Source organism: Fundulus heteroclitus, chromosome 19, assembly GCF_011125445.2.
Source record: "Fundulus heteroclitus isolate FHET01 chromosome 19, MU-UCD_Fhet_4.1, whole genome shotgun sequence".
Classification (NCBI taxonomy): domain Eukaryota; kingdom Metazoa; phylum Chordata; class Actinopteri; order Cyprinodontiformes; family Fundulidae; genus Fundulus; species Fundulus heteroclitus.
Genome location: NC_046379.1, coordinates 21,169,832 through 21,193,514, shown reverse-complemented (window position 1 = coordinate 21,193,514; position 23,683 = coordinate 21,169,832). Strand labels below are relative to the sequence as shown.

Sequence of the window (23,683 nt, the reverse complement as noted above, 5' to 3'; positions counted from 1 at the left end):
GAAATAAAAACTAATAAAGACTAAAACCGACCAAGGATAAATCCAATCCAAAACAAGAAAACAGAAATAAAACCAAAGACAGAAAAGTGGCTAAACTGAAAGAAAAACCTGAACCACAACAGAACGTTACATGTTCCCTTTCCAGACTGTAGAGATTGTAAATGTCTGATCTCCATGGTGGTGGAGAGCTCATACAGTGATCTTGACTGGTAGAAAAACAAAGCAAACAAAAACTTCCCCAGTTTGAATGAAGCTACAGGAGCTGAAGCTTGGTGAAATTGATTTGCTCTGTTGTCAAAAAATGACAACCTTTACCAGGAAAAACTATTTGTTATTTCAAAGTAACGTCTCTGTGTTGCACTGCAGTAGACTGGCTACCTGTCCAGGGTGTCCCCGCCTCTCGCCCATTGACAGCTGGAGATAGGCACGAGCAACCCTCGTGACCCCACAAGGGATAGGTGTGTTAGAAAATGGATGCATGGACTTCAAAGTCCTCAAAGCCTCTGTTTTCAGCCATAAGGGTGTTCAGTTAGTGTGGCAGTAAGGCTGTATCGCATGACTTCCAATTGTTTTCTTTAAGGACTTCTGAAGAACTGCCCTAAAGTTGTATGAAAGGGTTTTATTTCTATTAGCAGCCCTATATTATCATTAATATTGGTAGGGTTACAACAGTGTCCAGAGTGGTCAAACTTCAAAGCATCATGCTCATTTATATTGAACGTGATTAGTGGTGATTTTATCATTCTGTTGTGGTTGTTCTTCTAATTGTTATAATCTGCAGCAAGAGAATACAGTACACACACAGGAAAACTACAGCATGCCATAACATTCTCCATCCTTGCATTGTATTGATTTGGACCGCAGCTCTTTCTTAAAACAAGTCTCTATCTCAAGTTTCTAAATCACACTTCAAATTTTGAAAGAATTATTAAAAAGAATCATCAACTTCTTATGTTTCAGAAAGCTAGTACATAAACCTGCTTATATACCCTTCAGTAATGCAAACTAAACGATTCTATTATATTTAGGTTGTTACAATATTTTACTTTGTTTGTTAGAGCACATTTCTTGGAGGAGATGTGTAAATATAAAGAAGTGTTATATAAAGAAGAACATACATTTGAACTTGTCATGTTGTCAGTAAAGGATAACCCGGGTGCAGAGTGTAGAATAAGAAATGAGTTTTGAAAAAAAAAAATAAGGGGAACAATTTACAAATAATATTGATTTAAGGAATCAAACAACATGAAGGAATAGAACCGGCCACGCTGGAACAGGGTGGCAGGATGCAAAAAAATTCTAAGATGAAAAAAAGAAACCAGGGAGATTAAATACGGAGAAAGTGGGGAGAAGAGTGAGGAGTAGAGTGCAGCAAAGCACAGGTAAAAGTAACTGGATGAGATGAGGCGATATGGCTTAGAAATAAAATCTCAGGATTTATTATACCAAATCTGATTAATAAATTTTTTCCTCCTTTTTGTTTGAAAAAGAAATTAAAGGAATTATTTCCAAAACCTCTGCTATTTTTCAGGTTCTTTCGCTCAGCAACATTTCCAACATGATGTGCTGCGTTTTCTCTTATGTCTTTCTGCTGATAAATGAAGGATTTGTTTTTGTCTGCAGGATGCAGCGCTCAGGTGACTGTGACTCAGCCTCCACTGGTGTCATTTACACCAGGATCCACTGCCACCATCAACTGTACGACAAATACTGCTGTTAAACGCTGGTCTGATGATGATCAAGGTATGCAGGCTACCGGTATCAGTAGAAAAAAACACATCAGTTAGCGCAACAAATCAATAACTTTAACATTTAGCCTTTTTTGCAGAGAACATCTCAGACTCTATGTTTCAAATGCGATTATTTTCCCCCCATTGATTCCACGTGTATCTTATAATTCACCCATTCCGCTAGAGGGCGCTGTTGATCAGGCAATGGAGCCCATGTTGGCACGGGAGGAGGAAACTACAACAATGCAAACAAACGAAACCTTTTTCTTTTCCCATATGAATGTGTAACACGTTTGAAGCATCACCTCCTCCACGATATCCCGGAACACTGACCCCATGGGGGTAAGGCTGAGTCTAAAATCAAACCAAACCGGTGCTTCCGCATTTGCAAGGAAGAGGGAAGGCTTTGTTACAGTAAATAGCAGGAGAGGAAGTTTGCGCCGATCCGCAGCACCATCAAAGTGTCCACTCCAGGTGTTTTCTCTGCAGAGGGGGGCGGCATGCTGTTGGGATCTTCCCGTCCTCCAGTCGCCGACAGGTAACCTCGATCTCCGGCTGTGGTCGCAGCGAAAATGTGTGGCCAGAGAGGAAACCCGCTGAAAACAACACTTCAGCTGATGTCTCAGCTTCTGTGGGTAAGATTTCTCTTTTACTGTTTCTTTGCTGATATCCCATTAAATATTAACCTGTCCCTATACGGGCCAACCCTCAGAGTTCTCGCCGATTTTCACTTCTCTTATTTATTCCTTCATAATAAAAACAAAAACTCCAACTTCCAAAAATAACAGAGGCTCGCTGCTTCCTTTGTAGCTACGCACTGTTTCTAATCGAAACAAGAGCTTTCATAATTGACTCGTCGGTCATGTGACGTAGAGCGCAACATGTGAGCGACAGCTTTAATGTGGGGCAAACATATTCCCTACGCACTACAGGATCATGTGGATGGGATCCATAATGGTGAGCAAAGGGAAACTGCTCTATTTTCAACATCAACATCAAAACGATGATGTTACAGCCACAAACTCCCAACACCTTTTAGTTGGGTTGTCTGGGATAGACTACTGTGTAATTGTTAAGCTGGAGGACACACAGATATAGCTGAAAGCAGGTATTTACATACTGGTATAAAAAGACATGACCATTTAGGCCTCACACACAGACTTATCTTTTTTCTATATTAGCTTCACGTGGAACAACACAAACTATGTATATTTGCTGAGTGCTAGAATGATGAGAGTATTTTTTTTTAAATATTTTCTTTCTCTAAATTATTTTTTTTCCTTTCCCAAAATTTATATCCACTAAGAGAACACAGTGTTCCTACAAAATGTAGGAAAGCTTTTGGATTTGCAGGCTTCTGATAGGTTAATTCACAACATCTGATTTGACTGGAGGCACACCTCTGGATGTATTATAGACGCTGTCGGTGAGAATGTTACTAAGCTTGTTGTAACATTGTTATGCTGATGACAATCTGGCTCGACTGCCATACAAAAAGTGTTATTACTGTGGTGTGTGCAGCCTGCTTCTGACTATATTCAGGCCCCCGTCCAAACAAATCTGGGTTTGGGTGTATACGACAAGCTTCTTTTATAGGTTAGGGGGTCCCGTCATAACAAAGCGGGCACAAAATTGACTACGTCTGAAACCAGCTCCCAGAGTGGATAGGTTTGAAGCCACGCCCCTTAGCACCTCCATTGTGACACCCCCCCATTGGCATAGCTACACACCGGCACGTTTGTGCATGCGAGCTTGAGGCGCTTTCATCATTACACTCAAACTTTCCTGTGTGGATATCTTAATTCGGCTTTGTTCGGGCTAGTGTGAATGTGGCCTCTGTCTGATTTCCTTAGTCTAAGGCTATGTTCACACTGCAGGCCTTTTTTTTTCTTCTTCCCAGTGTCCTGTCTAGCAATGTGGCCATAAGAATTAATGTCTTAATGCCAAATAGAGCCCGAAAGATTTTGCTTTCACAAGTGGAGCAATCAGCTTCCGGCATTTTTTTTTGTGTGAAATCGGATTTTTTTGCTTGTCCGTTCACATTTCAAAATATATGCGACTGGTATGTGATCTCCTGCGTGAACTGCATTCATACGCCTAAGTGTCCCGCATGCGCAGTAGAGGACGCAATGACGTCATATGTAGCAAGCGTCATACATAATGCTGCAGCGTATCTTGCGTTCTTTAGATCGAAAAGGAAGAGAGCCACATTTTAGTGATGTGAGCGGCTTTACTGATACAGACTTCATTCATAATTTTCGACTGACAAAGGCAGTGATTTCTCCAACCAATTTTAATTGTCCAGCCAATCAGGACGCAGGGCTGGAGTTTCATAGATGTGACGTAGTGGAGAAGCGACCGTGACGTGAGACTGTTTTGATTAAGACAACAATGGCGGCTTGCATCGAGGAAGCAAGTGTTAACCTTGATGCTGCTATTTCTTCCGTGTTGTCCAATCTATCTGATATTGTTTCATTAACAGAACATCAGAGAACGGCTCTGAAGGCTTTTGTTGGTGGAAACCATGTTTTCGCCCTTCTCCCGACCGGATTTGGCAAGTTTTGTTTTCCGGGGCGTGTCCGTGGCGGAGCGGTTAGCGCGAACCATGTTAGGAGGCCTTTAGTCCTCGATGCGGTCGGCCCGGGATCGTCTCTGACCCGCGGCGCTTTGCCGCCTGTCTTCCCCCCTCTTCCTGTCAGCTCACTGTCAATAAAACGCGTGCCACTAGAGCCGTAAACACATAAAAAAAAAAAGTTTTGTTTTTTCCTGCGTCGTTCTCGCAGCGTCACGGGTTAGCTTTGGTGTGAGTGGTTGAAATAGCATGCCGATAAAGATGACAGACAAGTGGCTTATCCAATCATATGCAAGGATTTTTGATAAGGCCCAGCCTTCTGAAACGCCATTCCTATGGATCGGTCCCAGATGGATGAGTGGAGCTTGGCAGAGCGAAATCCATCTGGCTAGGGTCAGGTTACAAGTTTGTACCTTGGCATAGAAATTGACGATAAGCTTTCATTTAAAGGGGACATAACATGCTTTTAATTTCTTCCTTTTCACATTGAAATCATTCAGTTGTCGTCTATATAAAGTGCAAGTGCAATGCTTTCATCTGAATTCCTCACTAATTTACCCCACCACCCCCCTTTTAACCCCTGTTCTGAGGTGTGTCTGAGAGCAACTTGTTTTGGTGTGGTCTCTTTAAATCTAAAGAACGAACTTCATACCCCGCGTCGTGCATTACTCCACTTTGCAGAGCATTCCACTTCACCCTGTTCAGCCATTTTTGTAGAGTGCTTCGGGGATGGTGTTATGAACAACCGAACGTTTCTGACTTGTAGCTTCAGGCATCCTTCAGAAGTCCTACTAAGCATATGCATTTGATTCATGTAGCATGTTTTATTAGATTAAAATGTTCTTTTAACCAGCCTATTAAAATATAATGACAATAAAAATGCATTACGGGACTTAAAGATTCTTAATTGAAACACAAGGCGTTGTGTGGGCAAACAATTAAAGGTGCATAGCCTCATTATTTGACTTTTTTATTTATTTATGTGTCATTAGCTCACTCTGGTTGCATACAAAGTTTTTATCCAAGATTATCGCGTCCTGCTGGCGTATTAGTTGTTGTTTTGGTGTTTTATGCTTTGTTTTTGCTCAATTTGTTAGTAACTAAAGCCTTTTGTGTTTATTTACGATTTTAACGGAAGTACATACAGCGCATTCGCAACAGGGTTTACAACTAGGAAGCGATTAATGGATATTAGCGTCTCCCAGCAAAACAATGAAGAAGGGTCCAAGATCCAGTGAACAAAAAGCTCAAAAAAATTATTCCAAGAGAGAAAAGATTGGAATGTCGCTGGGATTAGAGTATGAACGTTGGTGTTCGCTGAAGCGGAGGCTCAGAAGTGACCACAGAGTTGACTGGTGTGAGTAAATGTTCTGATACGAGGCTGTTAAAGTTTTTGTAGATTGGTTTATTTAATAATAACGGTTGGTCGTCAATCATGCCGAGATGCTGCTTTATTGCGAGGCATTGCAGAGAGTGAAGCTTGGTCCGGCGTTATTTACAATTCATTTATAAATTGCCTAGGCAGCACAAACACCAGTATCCATCTCGACCTGGAAATAGTTTCCAAAGTCCAAAGCTTTACCTTAAAGCTTCATAATCAAAAAGGATGCAACCAAAAAAGCTTTTTTTCTTTTACTGCTGCTGACTGCCTCATTTCCTGTGAACAAAATTCCTTGCAGACAATTCAATTCACAAATGGCCTAAAAACACACACAGGCAGGAAGATGTGCTGAAATCTTGCCTTTTATGTAATTCCTTAACTCTTTGTAAACAGCTTGCTGCCTTAAACTAGAGAATGAAGGCTCTAAGATTATCTGCGATTTCTAAGATTTCATAGCTTGTAATGATGTGCCCCAATATGTTAATGTTTATCTTTTATCTTTGCAAGGTGGTGGGTCTGGTTCTGGCCATGGGGGGAGTCTACCTTCTGATGAAGTACAGACACTACAGCTTGTTTTTTACTCAAACCTACATCCTCCTTCCAGTGGCCTTCACTCTCTGCAGCGCTGCCTTACTTCTCGGCACCGGCTTCCTCGGCACCTGGCTGAGCCTCAGGGACTCCCGTTGTCTGCAAGGACTGGTGAGGTTATCCCCGTCACCGTGGGTAACAGCATGCGTACATACCGTAGTTGTGTCTGCATGGTCTGAAGCATTTTTTTCTCCAGTTTGTTTATCTGCTGGTTGTGATCTTCTGCCTGGGAAGCACCGCCTCTGCCCTGGCCTACGTCCAATCCAGAAAGGTATTCCCCCTGCAAAAATGTTTGTGCTTTTTTTTTTTTTTTTTTTTTTTTTTTTTTTTAACGCTTGAAATAAACATGTGAACTATTATTTTTTTCTCTGCTTCCTTTCTTGTTTAGTTGGATACTGAGACGGCATCTCTCGGCGAGGTGTTTCAGAACTACACCGGCAGCAGTCGGGACATAAACTCTCGGGCTGTTGATGCTACCCAAGAGGAGGTGTGTGGCTCTTAAGCTGTCTGAACTAGATCAGAAAAAAAAACATTCATATTCAAACAGATTCATGTATCTTGTGTAGTCGTCGTCGTTTAAATCGATGCGTTGTACTCTCTTAGCTCCAGTGCTGCGGCGTCAGCAACTACACAGACTGGCTGGGCGCCTCTTGGCTTAATCAAACTGGTGAAAATTTGGTTCCTCGCAGCTGCTGTAACACTACCTTCCCCTCATGTGATGGCAATGTGGACGAGCCTTGGAAGCTTTACCATCAGGTAGATAAAACTGCATACAGTTTTAAAGCCACTTGCTGATTAGTATTTCTATCATCTTGACCTTGAATGTCTCTTTTTTTTTCTTCCCAGGGCTGCCAGGGGAAGCTGGAGATGACTTTTCAGTTTATATTGAGATTTATCATGTGGGGCTCCCTCCTGGGTTTTCTGACGGAGGTGTGTGTAAAATATTTTAATAACAGCTTTTAACCATTTAATCCATGGACATTTAATTATGTGACATCAATGTGTAGCGAAATATAGTACACTAACACTAGCATTTGCAGTAAATAAAGAGTCTTTTATCACTGTGGATATGTTGTCGCCCAGTCTTCTTTGCAGACTGCTTTTAATTCAGTCAAAATGTTGTTGTTTTTTTTTTAGCACAAACAGCCTATTTATGATCCGCTCATAGCATCTCAATCAGATTTGGGTCCAGGCTTTGACTAGGCCACTCCAAAACCTTCATTTTTTTTCTTCCTTTTTATTCTTTGAAGTGGATTTGCTTCTTTGGATCATTGTCCTGCAGCATAACCAAAGCGTGTTTGTGCCTAAGGTCACAAACTGATTCTTCAAGATTTCTTTGGTAGAGAGCAGAATTTGATTAATGAAATCAACATTTCAAATTGGCTTTTTGTGTTTACTCTGATTATCTTAGATGTCATATTTGTCTGCAATATTTAAGTGTGACATATATATATATATATATATATATATATATATATATATATATATATATATATATATATATATATATATATATATATATATATATATGTATGTATGTATGTATGTATGTATGTATGTATGTATGTATGTATGTATGTATGTATGTATGTATGTATGTATGTATGTATGTATGTGTGTGTGTGTGTGTGTGTGTGTGTGTGTGTGTGTGTGTGTGTGTGTATGTTCACTTAATGTAATGAACCCAGAAGCCGACAAAGTCCAAGGGCTATAGGTACTTACCTACTAGATGTTCTGCCAGGTGAATCTTTTTGATCTTGCTTTTTCAGCCTTTTATGGCCCTTGTCCTAACTATTTTTGCCTTTGTAGCAGGTACCAAATTTGAACTGAGTTCATTCAGAAGAAAAAGTGCATATAATCTCTTTTGTTACTTTTGGAGTCTAAAATGAATAAAATATTGGCTCTTGAGATTTTACGGTCTTAGTTGGTTTTCTTTTTGTTGAAATTCAAAGTACAGCCAAACATTTCTCAAATTTTGGTTCGAAGTAAAAAATAAGAAAATTTCTACGGGAAACTCAGCCAATAATTCCTGCAAATACCCCTAGAACTTTTGATATTCCCTGTCAGTAACACCCTTGAAGCATGTTCGAACCATATAACAATCCAATTTACCCCTAATACATTCATTATAGTCTTTGTTTTATTTTACTCTTTATTTTTGAGTGTTATGTAACAAAGATTTTGTTTACCCTTATCCTTTGTTATGCAGGTCGTGTTGCTTTCTACGATGGCACAGGTGATGATGATGATGATGGAACGACAGCCTTTTAGATATCAAGTATTGGAAAACAGCTAAAGCCAAAAAGGAAAGCACTGGTCCCACCACTGGCAATTTTATGTAATTACATATAGTTGCCATTGAAATTACAGGATCATTTTACCCCAAAAAGATGACTGTTTCTTGTTATCAATACACTGTGGAACCATTTAGGGTTTGTTATATTTTTGAAACGGGGGTAAATGTGTTTTTATATTTGCAAGAAAATACCTAACTAATTATTTGGTTCATGTCAATAAATACCAATGAAATCAAACCAAATGATTTTTTGTTGCACTGTCAACTTCATGATCTGAATATCATTAAACTTTATAAAAGTAGTCTAATTAAGATAAGATATTTTTTTTGATATTTTATTGCCTTTTTTATTTTTCTTATTTTTCACAGTGCGCATTGTAATGCACTATTGATTTGATTATCTGTTTATTTTAAAATTGTAGCTTTTTTTGTGACTGAAACTGAAATTGCACAACAAGGAGCAAATATACCCAATGTGCTTTATAATGTATATAATATATGTTATCAGCACTTTGAATCGTCGTGTTACTGAAAAATGCTTTTTAAATAAACGTGCCTTGCCTTTTTTCCAAAAGAAAAATAATTCTTATACATTTTCTTTACATCTCCAAGTATTATTACCGTCTACAATTGATGTAAACGCATTATCCATTTTGTATTATATGAATGTATTTATATTATATACGTATATTTATAAAGGGTAGCTTTTTGTCGTGGATCGTAAAGGAGTTTAGTGCTGACTGGTGGTGACCATGGATACTGGCCGCGTGTGTCCTGTGGAGGCGTCACGTCGTCACGTCCTGCTCCTTCCCCCGTTTCTTCTCGACGTGAGGCCGACTTGAAGGGAACGTTCTCGAGAGGGAAAAGAAATAGGACCGGGGAGTAGAAACACTAACTACCCCATATAGCTGGTAAGAATTTGAAATATTCGGTGTTTGCTGTTTTTTTATTCGTATCCAAACGCTTTATTTCTGTAGTTGGAGGTTTCGAGTTTCGGAAAGGTTATGAAATGCGACTGAACGCCATGCTGTTTTCTGGGCCCGTGTAGCCGACAGCTAGCGGCGTTAGCATCCAAGGCCTGTTAGCAGGCCGCTGGGGTTTCGGCGCCGCCACTGACGAACGTTAACACCACGCTCTCAAAAATTGGGACGCGGTGCTTTGCGTTAACGTAGCATATCCCTGCTTGATAGTCCACTTTCCCCCCTCGTGGGTGGTGTTTGCGTGCATTACTCCAGGTAAAATGACAAATTCCACCGCTTTCAGATTTGCTCTAATCCAATCGCAAAGCTTAAATCTGTCCGAGCGCGAACGAAAGCGTGCAGCTTGCTAGCATGCTAATGCCGCCAACTCATTGTAATGCTCCTCAGGCCTCTGCACGTCAGCAGGTTGAAGAAAAGGACATTTGCCATAAATGGGAAAACAGCGCAATAGAATGTTCTCATTGTTGTGTAGGAGCGTCTGTAAAGTCGTCGAGAATAGAAGAGATCTAGCAACCGACCAATTTAAACTGCTGGTCTTATCGGATGTTGCGTTATACCATGGCAACGGCCTAGTTACTAGGACAACCAATTTCTTTTTGCTTTAAAAGACCAGAATTAGCTAGTTTTGTGCTTTTGTGGCATTCGGATAGTGATGTTGTCAAAGGCCAGCGCTCTATTAAATCTTTATTTTTTTCCTCCAGAGTTTTGTTTTGTTTTTAATGGTGTAAATTCGGTCATTTTGATTCGGCCACGATTGTGCACAATAAAGGACTTTGACTAAGGTTACAGCACTTACAGTGTGTATGTACAGACGGCTATACATATCTATAAACAGCAGTATGGAAATGTTTGATTTACAATTGCAACCCCAACTCGCTTTTTGTTTAGTTTGTGAAAACAGGAATTTATTAATAAGGTATCGTTTGAATGGAACGAAGATCTTGTGTGGAGGTAAAAAAATTAAGCACCGTTTTAAAAGCTGAAATTCTGGGTTAAATAACATTGGAACATGTGATAAATTGTGGCTAAATCACAAAATTATATTCAATATTAAGACATGTTAGATATTGCAATCAAACATAAAAAAAAACATCTGTTCTTCTTTTTAGGGCTTAATAGATAAAAAGTAATGTTTATCACTGTAAAATAGATTATTGCCATTCAGAACTCCACCAGCACACCTTTTGCAGTAAATGAAAAAAGCTTTTTGGGTTGTATCCTTTCTGATTATGAAGCTTTAAGGTAAATGTTGAAATTGGGATAGAAACTATTTCCAAGTCGAGATGGATACTGGTGTTTGTGCTGCCTAGTTAGGGATGCGCTTACATATCAAATTGGTTTATGTTTGGTATTTCGTAGGTAATACCTATTAACTTTGTTTATTTCATCTAGTTAAATATAGTTTTGTCAAAACAAAACTCAACAATAAGCTCAGTTAAATCTCTTAAGTCATATATGCATAGACAGGGCTTAGCGAATAACATTTTAGGTGTGTTTACATTATCAGCCCATGTTTGCAAAACTTCACCCTGCAGTACTAAATAAGCTGTTTTTGAGGTGTGCCACAGTGAGTAATGTAATCACTGATCAAGTAGCTGGAGCACAAAAGGCAGCCGGAGATAATAACATACCTTGTATACTATCTCAACAATTTAGTATGAAAAGATGACTGAAGTTGGAAAGTGCCAGTTGTAAATGAAGAGGTCATAATCATTGCATGTAGAACAGCACGGTTTGTGTCATATTCATTATCTCATTATCACTGCAGAGGGCTGGGTATTAAGAACCTCACCATTCCATTCGATTTCAGTTCTTTGGGTCATGATTCAATTAATATCAATTCAATATTTATTTAAATGTTTCAATATTATTTTACATGAAGTATATCATTTATTTACATTTTGCCCATATGAACATCTATTATGTACCAGTTCATGCAATACTTTTGAGCAGTTAAAAATAAGCATATAGATTACAAAAGTGAAAACATGATAGTACTGTATTAACATTGAAGTAAAGTTCATATAAACCTAAATTATTCTCCTTTCCTCTTAGAAACTGGTATAATTCTCACTACTTATATTTTGAACAACAATGCATCTGAAAATAAAGCACCAGCACTGTGATACTTGTGATGGATATGGATTGTTGCATGCAAGAAGCATAACTGCTTAGGCCATAAATGCTAACTAATCATTTAGAGACCTTGATGTTCAGGCCAGGGCTGGGTGATAAATCAATTTATCCATTCATTTACTTTTTTTTTTTGTTTTGTTTTTTGTTAGTTTGAAGTTACACAAGTGACGTGAAGCCTGTTCTTAACTCATTGTGTAAAACCACTCGCGGAAAACATTGTTATATTTTCTATGTTTACAATGGCAGAGCAGCCATCTTGATTAACAAACACGTTTCACAGCTGGTATTTAGTTGCTCTTTGAATTCAGGTCAACTACCAGATGAAATGCTTGAAATTAAAGTTAGTTTTTAAAATAATTTCTTTATTCTTTTTATGAAACGAAAAGGTGGGGGGGAAAATCGATTGATTGGGTTTTTTAGCCATATCGCCCAACCTTAGCTCAGGCCCTCTTTTCCTGCTAAATATTTGGAGACACTTGTTTAATAGAGCATAAAATGTTTCAGAAGATAAAAAGGGAGTAGCATGGTCAAGTCATTAAGAAAGTATAAGTTGTTTTAAATGTAGCAAAAGAACAGATTTTGGCAAGCAGTTACTTTTTAATATATTTTTTGTTGTGATGGAAAGAAGGAATTTTCTTTTCCATTTGCTGGATAGACTCACTACCTCGAGTCTGTTTGCTATAAACCCAAAGCAGAAAGATAGTGATACATTAATTACTGTATTTTTTTAACCATAAGGCGCAGCAGCTTATTAGGCACACTAAATATTCTTTCCAGGTGTGTGATATCACTCCACCCCTTCACGTACCCAGCTTTCTATCTTTCTCTGTCAGGAGGACAGAGTAGTTGGACTACACTGCCCTGTTTCTGACATGAGGCCAAAGTAAACATAACTTTTACATTGTATTAACTTACTAGGTTTATTGTTGCTAGCGCGTACTTCTGGCGTGGGCTGCCTAAAGGCTCCCACACTGTGAGCTTGCCGGACTCACCGCAGACTTTTTACCCTTCCTAGTCTAGCGTACCGTTGCCTACAGTACACCCAGCGCGAACGTAGTGCTAACAGCTAGCGCGTTAGCTTAATTACACCGGCAGGTTTTCTCCCGGATCAGAACTTTACTGACGTTTTATACCGCTTTCAAACATAGAGGCGTTTCACACAAATGACGCCTAGCCTGGTGTGGGGTCAAGTAAAACCTGGCTTATAATGCAGCGGGGTAAACACTGGTGTCTAAGTTCGAGCAGCTAAAAAGCCTTTGATAGATTATTATTTTTTTACCTATAATGTTGTTTGGATATAATAGTTTAATGACTATAAGTGGAAGTGGTTGTCACAGGTGATTAACCAGGACATCTAAATGAACGGCCACCGGTTTTCATTTACTTAAAGGTCGTGCTAAAATGTCTTAGTAGTGTCAAAGTTGGTGTTCTATTGCTAGGTGGCTAGGAAAAAAACTACACAGTGGCTGTAATTCATTTTATCATAGGAAAGGACGAAGGAGAGTATACTAATGCATAAGAACAAAGTACTGTTGGCTTTTGTTTTAGCAAAGATTAAAGGTAGGTTGTGCGATTATTTATTTTATTTATTTATTCTTTCCTAGAACTTTCCTCAAGTCCCCTTTTGAATAACTGCGCATCCACAACAGTATCTTACCTTGCTCTCCTGCTCATCAGGGGGATCGTGTGAGAAACATCTCCCAAATCCACTCTGGTCTTATTTCTTCCTACTTCCTCTTCTTCTCGTAAACTTGTACGCGGTTTGCTTCTCACAGTTCTCAGCCGTGTTCAAAGTCTACAGTGAGGGCAGCGGAGCTACAATGAGCGGCTAACACCGAAGCTAACCGCTAAGCTAACCGGATTCATAAACACTAAAAGTGTGCATGCGCAGCCAGCACGCGGAAACTAGCAAGGAACAATTTCCACCTCCTCTCTGGCTGTCTTGCATTAGGGTTCAAAGTCAGAGCAGTCGGCTGGGACTCGAGAACATTGTCCCATAAATCCTTGGTTTTAAGATTACACCGATTCAGAAAGAAGATATCCAAGGCCCAGCATGAAAGTATTGTATGAACAGGAACTGTCCAGTCATTGGTTTAATGGTCATCCAACAGATCTTTTTATGATCATTTCACTTTTCATCCATATTGTTGCCATCTTTTAACCAAACAAGCTCTATCTTCAAGATCCATATCAATTCTGTGTATTCTAATTTAAATGAACTATTACATTTACTGGTCTGGATAGTGGAACTCTTCTGAATATCAACCCCATCCGTTGAGATGAATTAAAACAGACGATTGATTTTAATCAACAAGGCAACAGATTTTTAGTTGTTTCCCAGGCTGTGTGCTGTCCTTTGTAGTGTAGCGTTACATGTTTCGTGGCAGTCACGCTGTCTGCTTTTTGTCTCATTTTCGCTCAGCCTCAGGAGCAGTGAAGTGTCTTCATGGCAGTTCGTCGAGGACACAATAAGTACTTTAAAGTGAGTATCCCCCCCCTCCCCCCTACTGCCATTGCAAGCAGTGTAGTAGTATGTAACCTGTTTGCAAAATAAAATAAAATAAGTCAGGTGCAGAGTGCAGTCACTCAAGTTTTCTTGAGGTTGCGAACCCAGTGGAGACATTTTGCGATTGGCTGGATAAAAGCAATTAATTTAGTGAATGTGGGTCTGCATCGTGGTAAATGTGAAGGACACACAGAACTCCTCCCAGGTTTGATACAGGACTCTCTTTCATCAGGAGCGACGGTGCATCTCACTGGAATACTCAATCACCGTCCCTTACTGATTTAAATGGACCTCAGGTTGACGCCTGGGTTAGTTCCCATGTCAGACCTGCTCTTAATTCAACTGGTAGCAACTGTATCCAATTGGAAAGCACCACTTTAGAAAATAGAGCTTTTTAAACTGGTGCCATTACCCTTTAGTCGTGTTGTGGAAACCTAACAGTTGTACGAACAGATCCCAGAGATCTTTACAAACTAGATTTTATTCATCTAGCCAAAAGAAAAGGAACTGAAAAGGGGGCCTGGCTGTGTGCCCGGGACGGTGATGGTTGTTTTAACTCTTATTGTTAATACAAGAATGGTGCTTGAGCTACTAAACAGCTTGTGCAACACCATTTGTCCTTTTTACAATATACTATATATAAGTAGGTTCAGTTAGACGTTTCTGGTCCTGTGAGCTCAGTTTTATTGTCTGCTTTGGTACATGTCCACAAAAAACGCACTAAGCATTTAAATTCAGCTGCTTGCTTGACTAGGTGACTGAAACTTTCTTTGTTTTTAATTGCTTTTTTTATTGATTTTAAAGCAGGTGTGCAATTCGAAAATTTTGGAACGTTTTTTCATTTTCATTTTAAAGACTGAGTAAGAAAAAGGCTGGTTAATGCGCTCTGAAAAACAGTCGGAACCCAAAAAGGATTTTTGTTTTGTTGATAGTTGTCTGTTTTTTTCCTTTGGTTAAGTTGGATCATTGAGTAAATTGCCCTAAATAAAATATTTAATCACTTATAATACAATAGCCTAGCTAACAATGTGTCCAGGCAGTATTTGCTATTCATTTTGGGTTATACTCCTGCACATACATTCAATGTATTTAGCTTGCCGTGTTGGAAAATAAAGCACCAATGGGTCAGGTTTTCAAAAGACGTCAAGTGACCGCGCTTCAAGACGGCCATCTTGGGTGTCCTTTACAGCCTGTTTTCATTGTAAGAGCATGATCGGTGAAGCAAAAACTCCAGACCATTCAAATTGAACTAAAACTTGCTTTACTGTGGGTTGTGCTGCGCCTGGTGGTCGAGACCACAGTTCATTTTGTCGTCTACATACGTGATAGAAAATCAGTGTTAGAAAACACTGAGTACTCAACGTTGACTGCTGTGGTTGAATCAGTTATCCAGGACTGATTTGGAAGGCTTGAAGGTCACGCCCGAGTGTGCAGTGCACATTTTGTGACAGGTAAATAAATAATGTTGGTCTCCATTTATTGTAGTAATATTCTGGAAAGTAGTCTGCCAAGACTGTGAGCTGGACAGTTGGTTCTGAGCTGGATGGCTGCACGCAGCGCCGTGACCTACTTCAGTAAAGCAGTCAGCTTCACCCGGGGACAGGTAGTCCAAAACGGCGACTCTCCCCAGAGATCAGGGTCACCGTAGTTCAAACAGACCAGTAATATTTGAAAGATATTTTACACAATTAATGAGCAATATAAGTTTGAAAGGTATTATTTTGAGCAATATCTCCCCATAACAATAATAATAAACATATAACGGTCCCTTGTGTCAGATATTTCCGAGTGTTTTAAAACTTACCCGCCCTCGTATGATTGCGATTTCTTTCATGTAGACCTCTTCCACATCCAACCAGGGGCGAACACTTTATGTACATCCAGGACTTTGCAGGTTCTCATTTCCGCATGCACAGCGAATTTCACAATGTCGTCGTCCAATTGTCCTGATCTGCGCTAAACAAACCAACAGGCGGGTTGTTGATGACTGCAATTTTCCTGAGGTCCATGGCTTTATCAGGGGGCTGTAGCGACTCTAGATACTTATCCATGGGTGTAAAAGTATGCAATGTTGTGAAAAGCGTGAAGCAAGATGGTGACACCCAAGATGGCGGACCTGAAGTTTGGCCATAGTGTCAGTGAAAACCCTCCATCATCTGAAAAACACACTGACTTCTGAACTAGAGATGGAAAAGCTCTCAAATGCGCTCCAGCCAGTACCTTCAGATATCCTCTCAGGGAAAAAATTATTCTGTCTTGTGTAAATTGTAACAAAAACCGTCTTCTTTTTCCCTTATTGTGCAACTTGTAGATGCATTTCAGGATTGTCATAAAATTCCGATTTGTCACAATGGAGAAACCCAAAAAAAAGGATTCAACGCGGTTCCTTGTTCCACCCGGTCTGTTTGCCCTGTGTGCTTATCATGCTTTGTTCTTCGTGCCAACTGGCTGACTTGCAGGACGTGTATGAGATGTCTAACGGTTACGAAGACCACATGGGAGGGGATGAGGCGAAGGATGCAAAGACTAACCTGATAGTGAACTACCTGCCTCAGAGTATGACTCAGGATGAGCTGCGAAGCCTCTTCAACAGCATTGGAGAGGTTGAGTCTGCCAAGCTGGTGCGAGACAAAATGGCAGGTATGCAGAGCTGCGAAGACAACACACACGTCAATGCATAAACTAGAATATACAAAAAAAAAATCAATAATTAATATTTCAGCTGAGAAGGGAAGCCCAGCAGACAGCGTGACTCTCAAAGGCCTCTAAACATCCCCTCTGTGATGTTACATGGGCTGAATTCTCTTTTTCTGTACAGTCAATGGCTTAAAATTACTTTATTAAACCAAAGGCTCCCCTTAATAAAAACATTTGGATGCAACTTCAGATTTCTAATTCGAGTGTTTAGGAATCGTTTGGCCTCTCTTTTGAAATTCTTTTTATTTATTAGTTTATGGCCTCCATTCTGGGTTCTGTCCTTTCCTATCCTATTCTTTTAATCTGTCCCAGATTAATTACCTGCTTAATTTGCTCAGTTTTTGACCCACCTTAGATTTTGTTATTGGAAGGAATCCAAATCTCTTTTGACTCCTGACCGTCTGTTTGCTTTGCACACCATACAATGTTAAGATTTGTTTTGGTTTTTTAATATTTGTTTGCAGATTATTTTTGAACTATACAACGTTTTTTTTTGTTTTATTTTATTGTTTTCCTTTTTTTTTCTCTAGGCCACAGTTTAGGGTACGGATTTGTTAACTATCTTAACCCTAGTGATGCAGAAAGAGCTATCAGTACTCTGAATGGACTAAGGCTACAGTCCAAAACTATCAAGGTAACGTGCAATAAGGTGTTCTACAATTCTCAAGCAAGGATGTTATTTTCTTTTTACTCTCCTGTGGTTCCTGTGCTGTCCGCTAACTAGCTAGCGCATGTCAGCCAGACGAAGGGATTGTGATGTCTCCACTCACTTTCTTCCCTTTCTGACATGTCTTATTTTGACTGGCCTTATTTATATATCTTTTAAACTTTGAGTATATTTATTTTTTTGGGTAGTTCTTTAAAAGTTGGATTTCATTGATTTGCTGCTGTAATTTTCGGTCTGAGCCAATAAAAAAAAAGGGAGATCAAAGGCAGAAATGAACAATTACTTTTTTTATCGAGTTATTTTAGTTATTTTTTTTTAGATCTAAAAGTTTTTTTTGTTTAAGTATCAGAAGTAAAGTTAAAGAGTTTAAAACACTCTAGATACTTGCCAAAGAACTTTGGCCAAATGTTGCCTCTTTTGGTCATTTTTTTCTTCTTACCTTCATGTTCACAAAATGTTTTTGTTAATTTAGTTGTTATTCCTCCTGCCAGGTTTCATATGCACGGCCGAGCTCAGACACAATAAAGGATGCAAACTTGTATATCAGCGGTCTGCCTAGGTCCATGACACAGAAGGATGTGGAAGAAATGTTCTCTCGCTTCGGCCATATCATAAATTCCAGAGTACTTGTCGATCAGTCGTCAGGTACGACAGGTGAATGACTTCCTTGCTTTTTGAAATATTCTAACCTCTAATAGACTTATTTGTGCACCATAAATATGATCAGCCCCCCAGGCGGAGGCTGAAATGTGCTTCTGATGCTGTCGTTTGAAAAGGCAGTCACAGTTTGCTCTGTGGTTTCCAGGTGCGTCCCGTGGGGTTGCTTTTATCCGATTTGATAAACGAGCGGAGGCTGAAGAAGCCGTCAAGACCCTGAACGGTCAGAAACCGCCCGGGGCCTCTGAGCCCATCACAGTGAAATTTGCAGCAAACCCAAACCAGGTGAAGAACACGCAGCTCATCTCTCAGCTCTACCACAACCAGTCCCGGCGCTTCGGAGGGCCCTTACACCACCAGGCACAGCGGTTTAGGTGAGAAAAGCTGGCAATATTTGAACACAACTTAGAATGCTGAAATTAATTAGTGTGTGTGTGTGTGTGTGTGTGTGTGTGTGTTAGCAAAAACTTTTATCTAAATGTTTTTAGAGCATTTTGTGCGGCCTTAAAGATGTCTAACAGCTTGTCTCCGTACTAATAGTCGAGCTGGTTTTCATGCTCCTTAAACTTTTTCACATTTGCTCACTGTACAACCTAAAACTTCTGAGTATTTAATAGAGATTTAATGCGATTAGGGATGGAAACAAATAATCAATTTACGGTTAACTGTCGATTAGTGGTTTATTAGATTAAAGTTTTTTTCCATCCCATTTACTGAAACGGTCCGTTTACAGACCTTCGTTCATTAGTGTAGGATCATTCTAATGTCGAGTCAGACCACAGTAGCTGTACGAGAAAAAAACAATCATGGCGGAGGCAACATGAAGCAGTCCAAACAGAGAGTCTGGTGTGGGATTATTTTACACCGTTTAATGACAACAAGGATGCAAAATGCATTTATGCGATTCTGTTTTTAAATATCAACACTCAAGCAGCTCCTTAAGTTACGACCTAAGTTGCTCCCGTCCAGCATGAGTGGATGCATTAGCGGAGAGCGTTGCAGATAAAACTGTAACATGGTAGAAAAAGACACGATGCCAAAAGCACGGCTGATGAGGCCTTTCATGAGGATTTTAACTGTTTCTATCCATCTTATTTGTTTTTATTGAGTAACCTAATAGCTTCCTGTTTTGTAATAGTTTATAACCATTCAATGTGAGAAAACTACAATTCGTTGCTGTATTTAATACAGGTGGCACAATAAATTGTTAAAATACAATGATGTGCCTCTTTTTATATTCTGCATATTGTAAAAAAACAAAAACAAAAAAAAACAGCCTTTCATGTTATGGAAAGACCAACTTGATACAAGAGAAAACTCAGGTTTTTAAGAAAGTGGCTGATTTTCAATTAATCGTTGGTTGATGAATAAGATCAGTCAACTTTACATTAACCCATTATTGGATAACCTGCATCCCTAGTATCCGCAACTATTTACTGTTCAGGCCTTATAGCTGTTTACACCATAAGGTTCTACATATTTTAACTGGATTGTTTCTTGGACAGACGCAAAGCAATCCTAGTTGTAGAGTTAAATTAAAATTAAACTTTTTCTGTAAATTAAAAAATAAAATTGTGTACTCCTTTGCTTTTTAAAATCCAGTGCAACTAATAGCAGCTGTGGTTGGTTAGCCATTGGTTAAAACTGACCAGTTCTTGGTTTGAATTTCTAAGTAAACGTATTTGCTGCTCCTGTTTGCCGACAGGTTTTCTCCAATGGGTGTCGATCACATGGGGGGTATGGGAGGCGTGAACGTTCCTGGGAGCTCCTCCTCCGGCTGGTGCATCTTCATCTACAATCTGGGCCAGGACGCGGACGAGAGCATCCTCTGGCAGATGTTCGGCCCTTTCGGCGCCGTCACAAATGTCAAGGTGATCCGTGACTTCAACACCAACAAGTGCAAGGGCTTCGGTTTTGTTACCATGACAAACTACGAGGAGGCGGCCATGGCCATCACCAGCCTGAACGGGTACCGGCTCGGAGATAAGATACTGCAAGTGTCCTTTAAGACTAGCAAGGGCCACAAGTAGAGCGATTCTGGACATTGGGTGTAGAGGGGTGCAGTAAACAAGTTGTCAGGCTTTTTTTCGTAGAAAGGTGAATTTAAATGCCAAAGTCTGGCACATTTTTGGTTTTATTGTATTCAGAGTAAACTGAGAATTTCAGTCTTCTGCACCTTTGTACTTGTCTAAAAAGTGTCTTTTTCTTCTCGTCTTTGTTTTTCCGTATCATTATACTTTTTTTTTTCCTCTTGTTTTTTTTTTTTTTTTTTAGGGGGGAGGGGTTGCTTGATGTCACTAACTTTAAATTTAGTTTTGAGTGCGTAAGGAAGTAATCCCACAAATGTACTTCTGAAATTGTTCTCCAAAGCTAAAACACTGTTGGACATGTTGCATGATTATCGGTTGGGTAAGCATGAGGAGAGCGCAGGGCTCATCAGGGGGGCAAAGACGATTTAAATAGAAACCGGTGAGTTGTTCAAAGCATGGACAATTTAGTGGTTGATATAGAGCAACGATGAGGAAAAACGTCACAGAAGCTACATTCTTGATCTACTCTAGTCAAGTAAAAATGATCTTGCTGTGTTTAGTGTATAAGAGCAAAGCACTTTTAACCTGTTTATTGTTTGAGTTTTCTCTGGATATCGACCTCTTTGACGCTAACAAACACTAGCTCACCCGCCAACCAACATTTCAATTAGGAGGAGCTTTGGAACAAAGTCCCTTTTGTTTCGGTACCCCTAAAGGTGTCTTTTATTCTATGTTGTATTACATAAGTCTTGTTTAAAAAATAATTAGAGACGAATAAGACTAAAGACGGACCAAAGCCAGGGAGAGATTTAAGAAATGAGGATTTTCAAGTGACTTTGTAAGAAAAATTTACATCGTTTTTTTTTTTTTTTTTTTTTTTTTTTTTCTCAATCAGTACTGACGTATTTTGATGTTTAACCCCCTTATTTTTTGTTCATTTTCTTTTGTTTTGATTTTTTTTTTTCTTTTGTAGGGAGCTACATTTTTGTCTCAGTAGAAGTTGCAAACTTGTGCGAAGGAGAGCTTATCTTAAGTTTGGAGAAAAATTAATGGCCTTTGTTAACGATTTAAGTTTAGGTTTGCTTTTGTTTCTTTCTTTTGATTTTTGGTTGTTTCATTATAATTATTAAACCATTAAATTTAATTTCATTTTGCTGAACGTTTTGTTTGGTTTGTTTCTTTTATTTATTTGACATTTTATTTGTTTTGTTCCGTTACGTTTTCCTTTTTTTCTTTTTCTTTTTTCCCAAAGCAGAAATTTTCCAGCGCCGCTTACAAAAGGTCCTGAAGTCCCGTATAACGCTAAACAACAAGCTAATCTTTGTTAGAAAACAAGACCGGATTAAAATGTTCAACATTAAGTGGACCAAAACTAATTCAGATGATTGGGAGGGGGGATTTTTAGATTATTTAGACACTGTATTTTAAGCACATAAAGTATCTAACAAAGATTAAACCTCTGAAAGACAGGATTAGGAAATGGAAGCTGTAGGATTATGATTACTCCCGTTTAGATGCAAGAACTTTCTCCATGAATCTGGTTGCTCATTTAGAATGATGTTTATTGGATATTTTCTAGACTTTTTCAATGTGCTTAGGTAAAGTGAAGCCAGATTTCTTGCATAAAAGTATATGAGCTCATACGCGAGACAAAATCAACCACTTTGAGCAAGTTGTTTCTGCTTACATCAGTTTAGGAACAGCTAATCTTAATGTGAAAGATTTGTTCAAAGGTGGTAAAATTTATCTCATGTTTTTAATCCATGCTCAACAGAAACAGGCCAAGGGGATAATTACTTTTGTATTTAAACCCACTTTTTAAACAGTTATTCATCTGACACTTCAATAAATGCAAGTGTTACATTTCTGGCCCATTTTAAAAAGTTTAAAAATTGATATTCAGTCTTAAAAAAACATTTTGCTTTAAAATATTTGCATTTCTATCACCGTCCTTTGTGCAATATTGTAAAACTTGCTTAAAGCAAGTGATAGTCTAGGACTTTTTTATCATAGATTTTTGTTTTTTTACTGACTGACATGTTACTGCTTTTGTTTTTTCTCTCCAGTCTTGTTTGAAATGTATGAAATGTTGAGGTTTGTTTTAGAGGCAGTCAAAATATACTGCAGTCTGCCTTAATTTATGATAAAATAGTGTAAAATACAGGAAGTGGCATTTATTTATTTCAGTGTACGCCATTATACTTGATACATATTCCAGTGTTTTTAATGGATTGACTTGTTTTTGTTATAAACATGTTTAACACTAAGTTTAAGTTCATTAAATATCTGCTAACATTGAATACTTAAAATGTGGTAAAATTACAGTTAGTAAAATTAAATGTCTTCAGAAGCCTAACTGTGAATTTGTTTAGTGATTGTTGCATACCTACAGAATTTTGTGCTTAATGCGGTTCAACAGGAGTTACCACAATAAAAAAAAAATAAAAAATTATAAAGGGGACTTATGCAAAATCCAAATTTTTAGTCTTTTTGTGTATTTTGAGTCTCTAGGAGTGCAGAGAAGTTGTAGTCTCCAGGAGCAGCATAGATATCTTTATATTGTTTTTGAGTGATAGTTTTCAAGCCGTTCAGTTTTCTGTTAAACAAAGTCATGAACTTCCTGCTCACCAATTTCTCAATTCCCATTTTTATTTCTCAGAGCAATTTTAGTAGTCCAAGCTGAAGGATGCCAAAGCTACAAGTGGATGGTTGTTCATTAGCTTGGCTCCGAGCAAACTACAAAAATGGCTGAACCTGGGTGAAGTGGAATGCTCTGTGACTTGGAGGGCTGTGAAGTGCCCCCCCCCCCTATATTCAAAGTGATGGCACCAAAACGAGTCAGACCAATGGTAAAAAGCGGCAATTCAGACAAAGGCGTTGCAGTTCCACTTTATACAGACCACAACTGAAGGATTTCAATGCATAAAGGAAGAAACTTTTTTTTTTGAGGTGTTCTTTTTACTGAAAATGAAAGTAAAAACTCTATCATTATACACATTCAGATACATTCTAAAATGTTGAGGTGTCCAGAAATCTTTCAAGCCAAGCCAACTTTATGAAACCCTTTAAAAACAGAAGGCACTGACCAAAATGCTGAACAACAAGACGAGCCAAAGGGACAAGACTGGATATCAAGAGGTTGCCTCAGAACAAGTTTATGCACAGAGTAAAATATTAAGTCAAGATATGTCTTGACCTAATATACATTCCTGACATAAAATTAATCCAACATTTCTAGTTCACTGGTAGGGCAGTTGACAAACTAATCAAATGTTGAAACAGTAGAGAGGTAGGTATAGTAAATATCCATATATCGCTCCTGATGCTTAGCAACAGATGAGCCAATGACATCGCATGCAGAGTCGGTAACAGATAATGGAAACATGTATATTATAACCACCACCTTTACCTTTGTCACTCCCCTTCAAATGTTTCTCTTCCAG

At 38.9% G+C, this 23,683-nt stretch overlaps 2 protein-coding genes across 7 annotated transcripts in view; both read left to right on the top strand.

The window, feature by feature from the left end:
• Positions 1-8,805, top strand: part of tspan37 (tetraspanin 37) — a 28,923-nt gene extending 20,118 nt beyond the window's left edge. The window contains exons 2-9 of the mRNA XM_036151031.1: positions 1,624-2,071; positions 2,220-2,365; positions 6,191-6,382; positions 6,468-6,542; positions 6,660-6,758; positions 6,875-7,027; positions 7,118-7,201; positions 8,481-8,805. Coding sequence (XP_036006924.1) covers positions 2,303-2,365; positions 6,191-6,382; positions 6,468-6,542; positions 6,660-6,758; positions 6,875-7,027; positions 7,118-7,201; positions 8,481-8,567 — 753 coding nt within the window. The 5' untranslated portion in view covers positions 1,624-2,071; positions 2,220-2,302 and the 3' untranslated portion in view covers positions 8,568-8,805. The remainder of the gene's footprint in view (positions 1-1,623; positions 2,072-2,219; positions 2,366-6,190; positions 6,383-6,467; positions 6,543-6,659; positions 6,759-6,874; positions 7,028-7,117; positions 7,202-8,480) is intronic.
• A 534-nt stretch (positions 8,806-9,339) lies between these two features.
• elavl1a (ELAV like RNA binding protein 1a) lies at positions 9,340-22,596 on the top strand. Of its 6 annotated transcripts, none has more exons than XM_012858251.3 (7): positions 9,340-9,478; positions 14,106-14,165; positions 16,649-16,829; positions 17,417-17,520; positions 18,045-18,198; positions 18,359-18,584; positions 19,916-22,596. In XM_012858251.3, exons 2-7 carry the CDS (start codon positions 14,130-14,132, stop codon positions 20,238-20,240), a joined length of 1,026 nt encoding a protein of 341 aa, XP_012713705.1. In that variant the 5' UTR covers positions 9,340-9,478; positions 14,106-14,129; the 3' UTR covers positions 20,241-22,596. The 6 variants fall into 6 exon arrangements, with proteins under 6 accessions (XP_012713705.1, XP_012713704.1, XP_012713703.1 ...); XM_012858250.3 differs by having other exon boundaries at positions 18,045-18,207; XM_012858249.3 differs by having other exon boundaries at positions 16,637-16,829.
• The last annotated feature ends 1,087 nt before the right edge of the window (positions 22,597-23,683 follow it).

Bases quoted from the DNA above. Each gene is read 5' to 3' on its own strand.
- elavl1a (XM_012858247.3), top strand. From the start codon at position 14,130: ATGGCAGTTCGTCGAGGACACAATAAGTACTTTAAA. The intron at 17,521-18,044 runs GTAACGTGCAAT...TCCTCCTGCCAG, and splicing joins TACAGTCCAAAACTATCAAG to GTTTCATATGCACGGCCGAG. The intron at 18,208-18,358 runs GTGAATGACTTC...TGTGGTTTCCAG, and splicing joins TCAGTCGTCAGGTACGACAG to GTGCGTCCCGTGGGGTTGCT.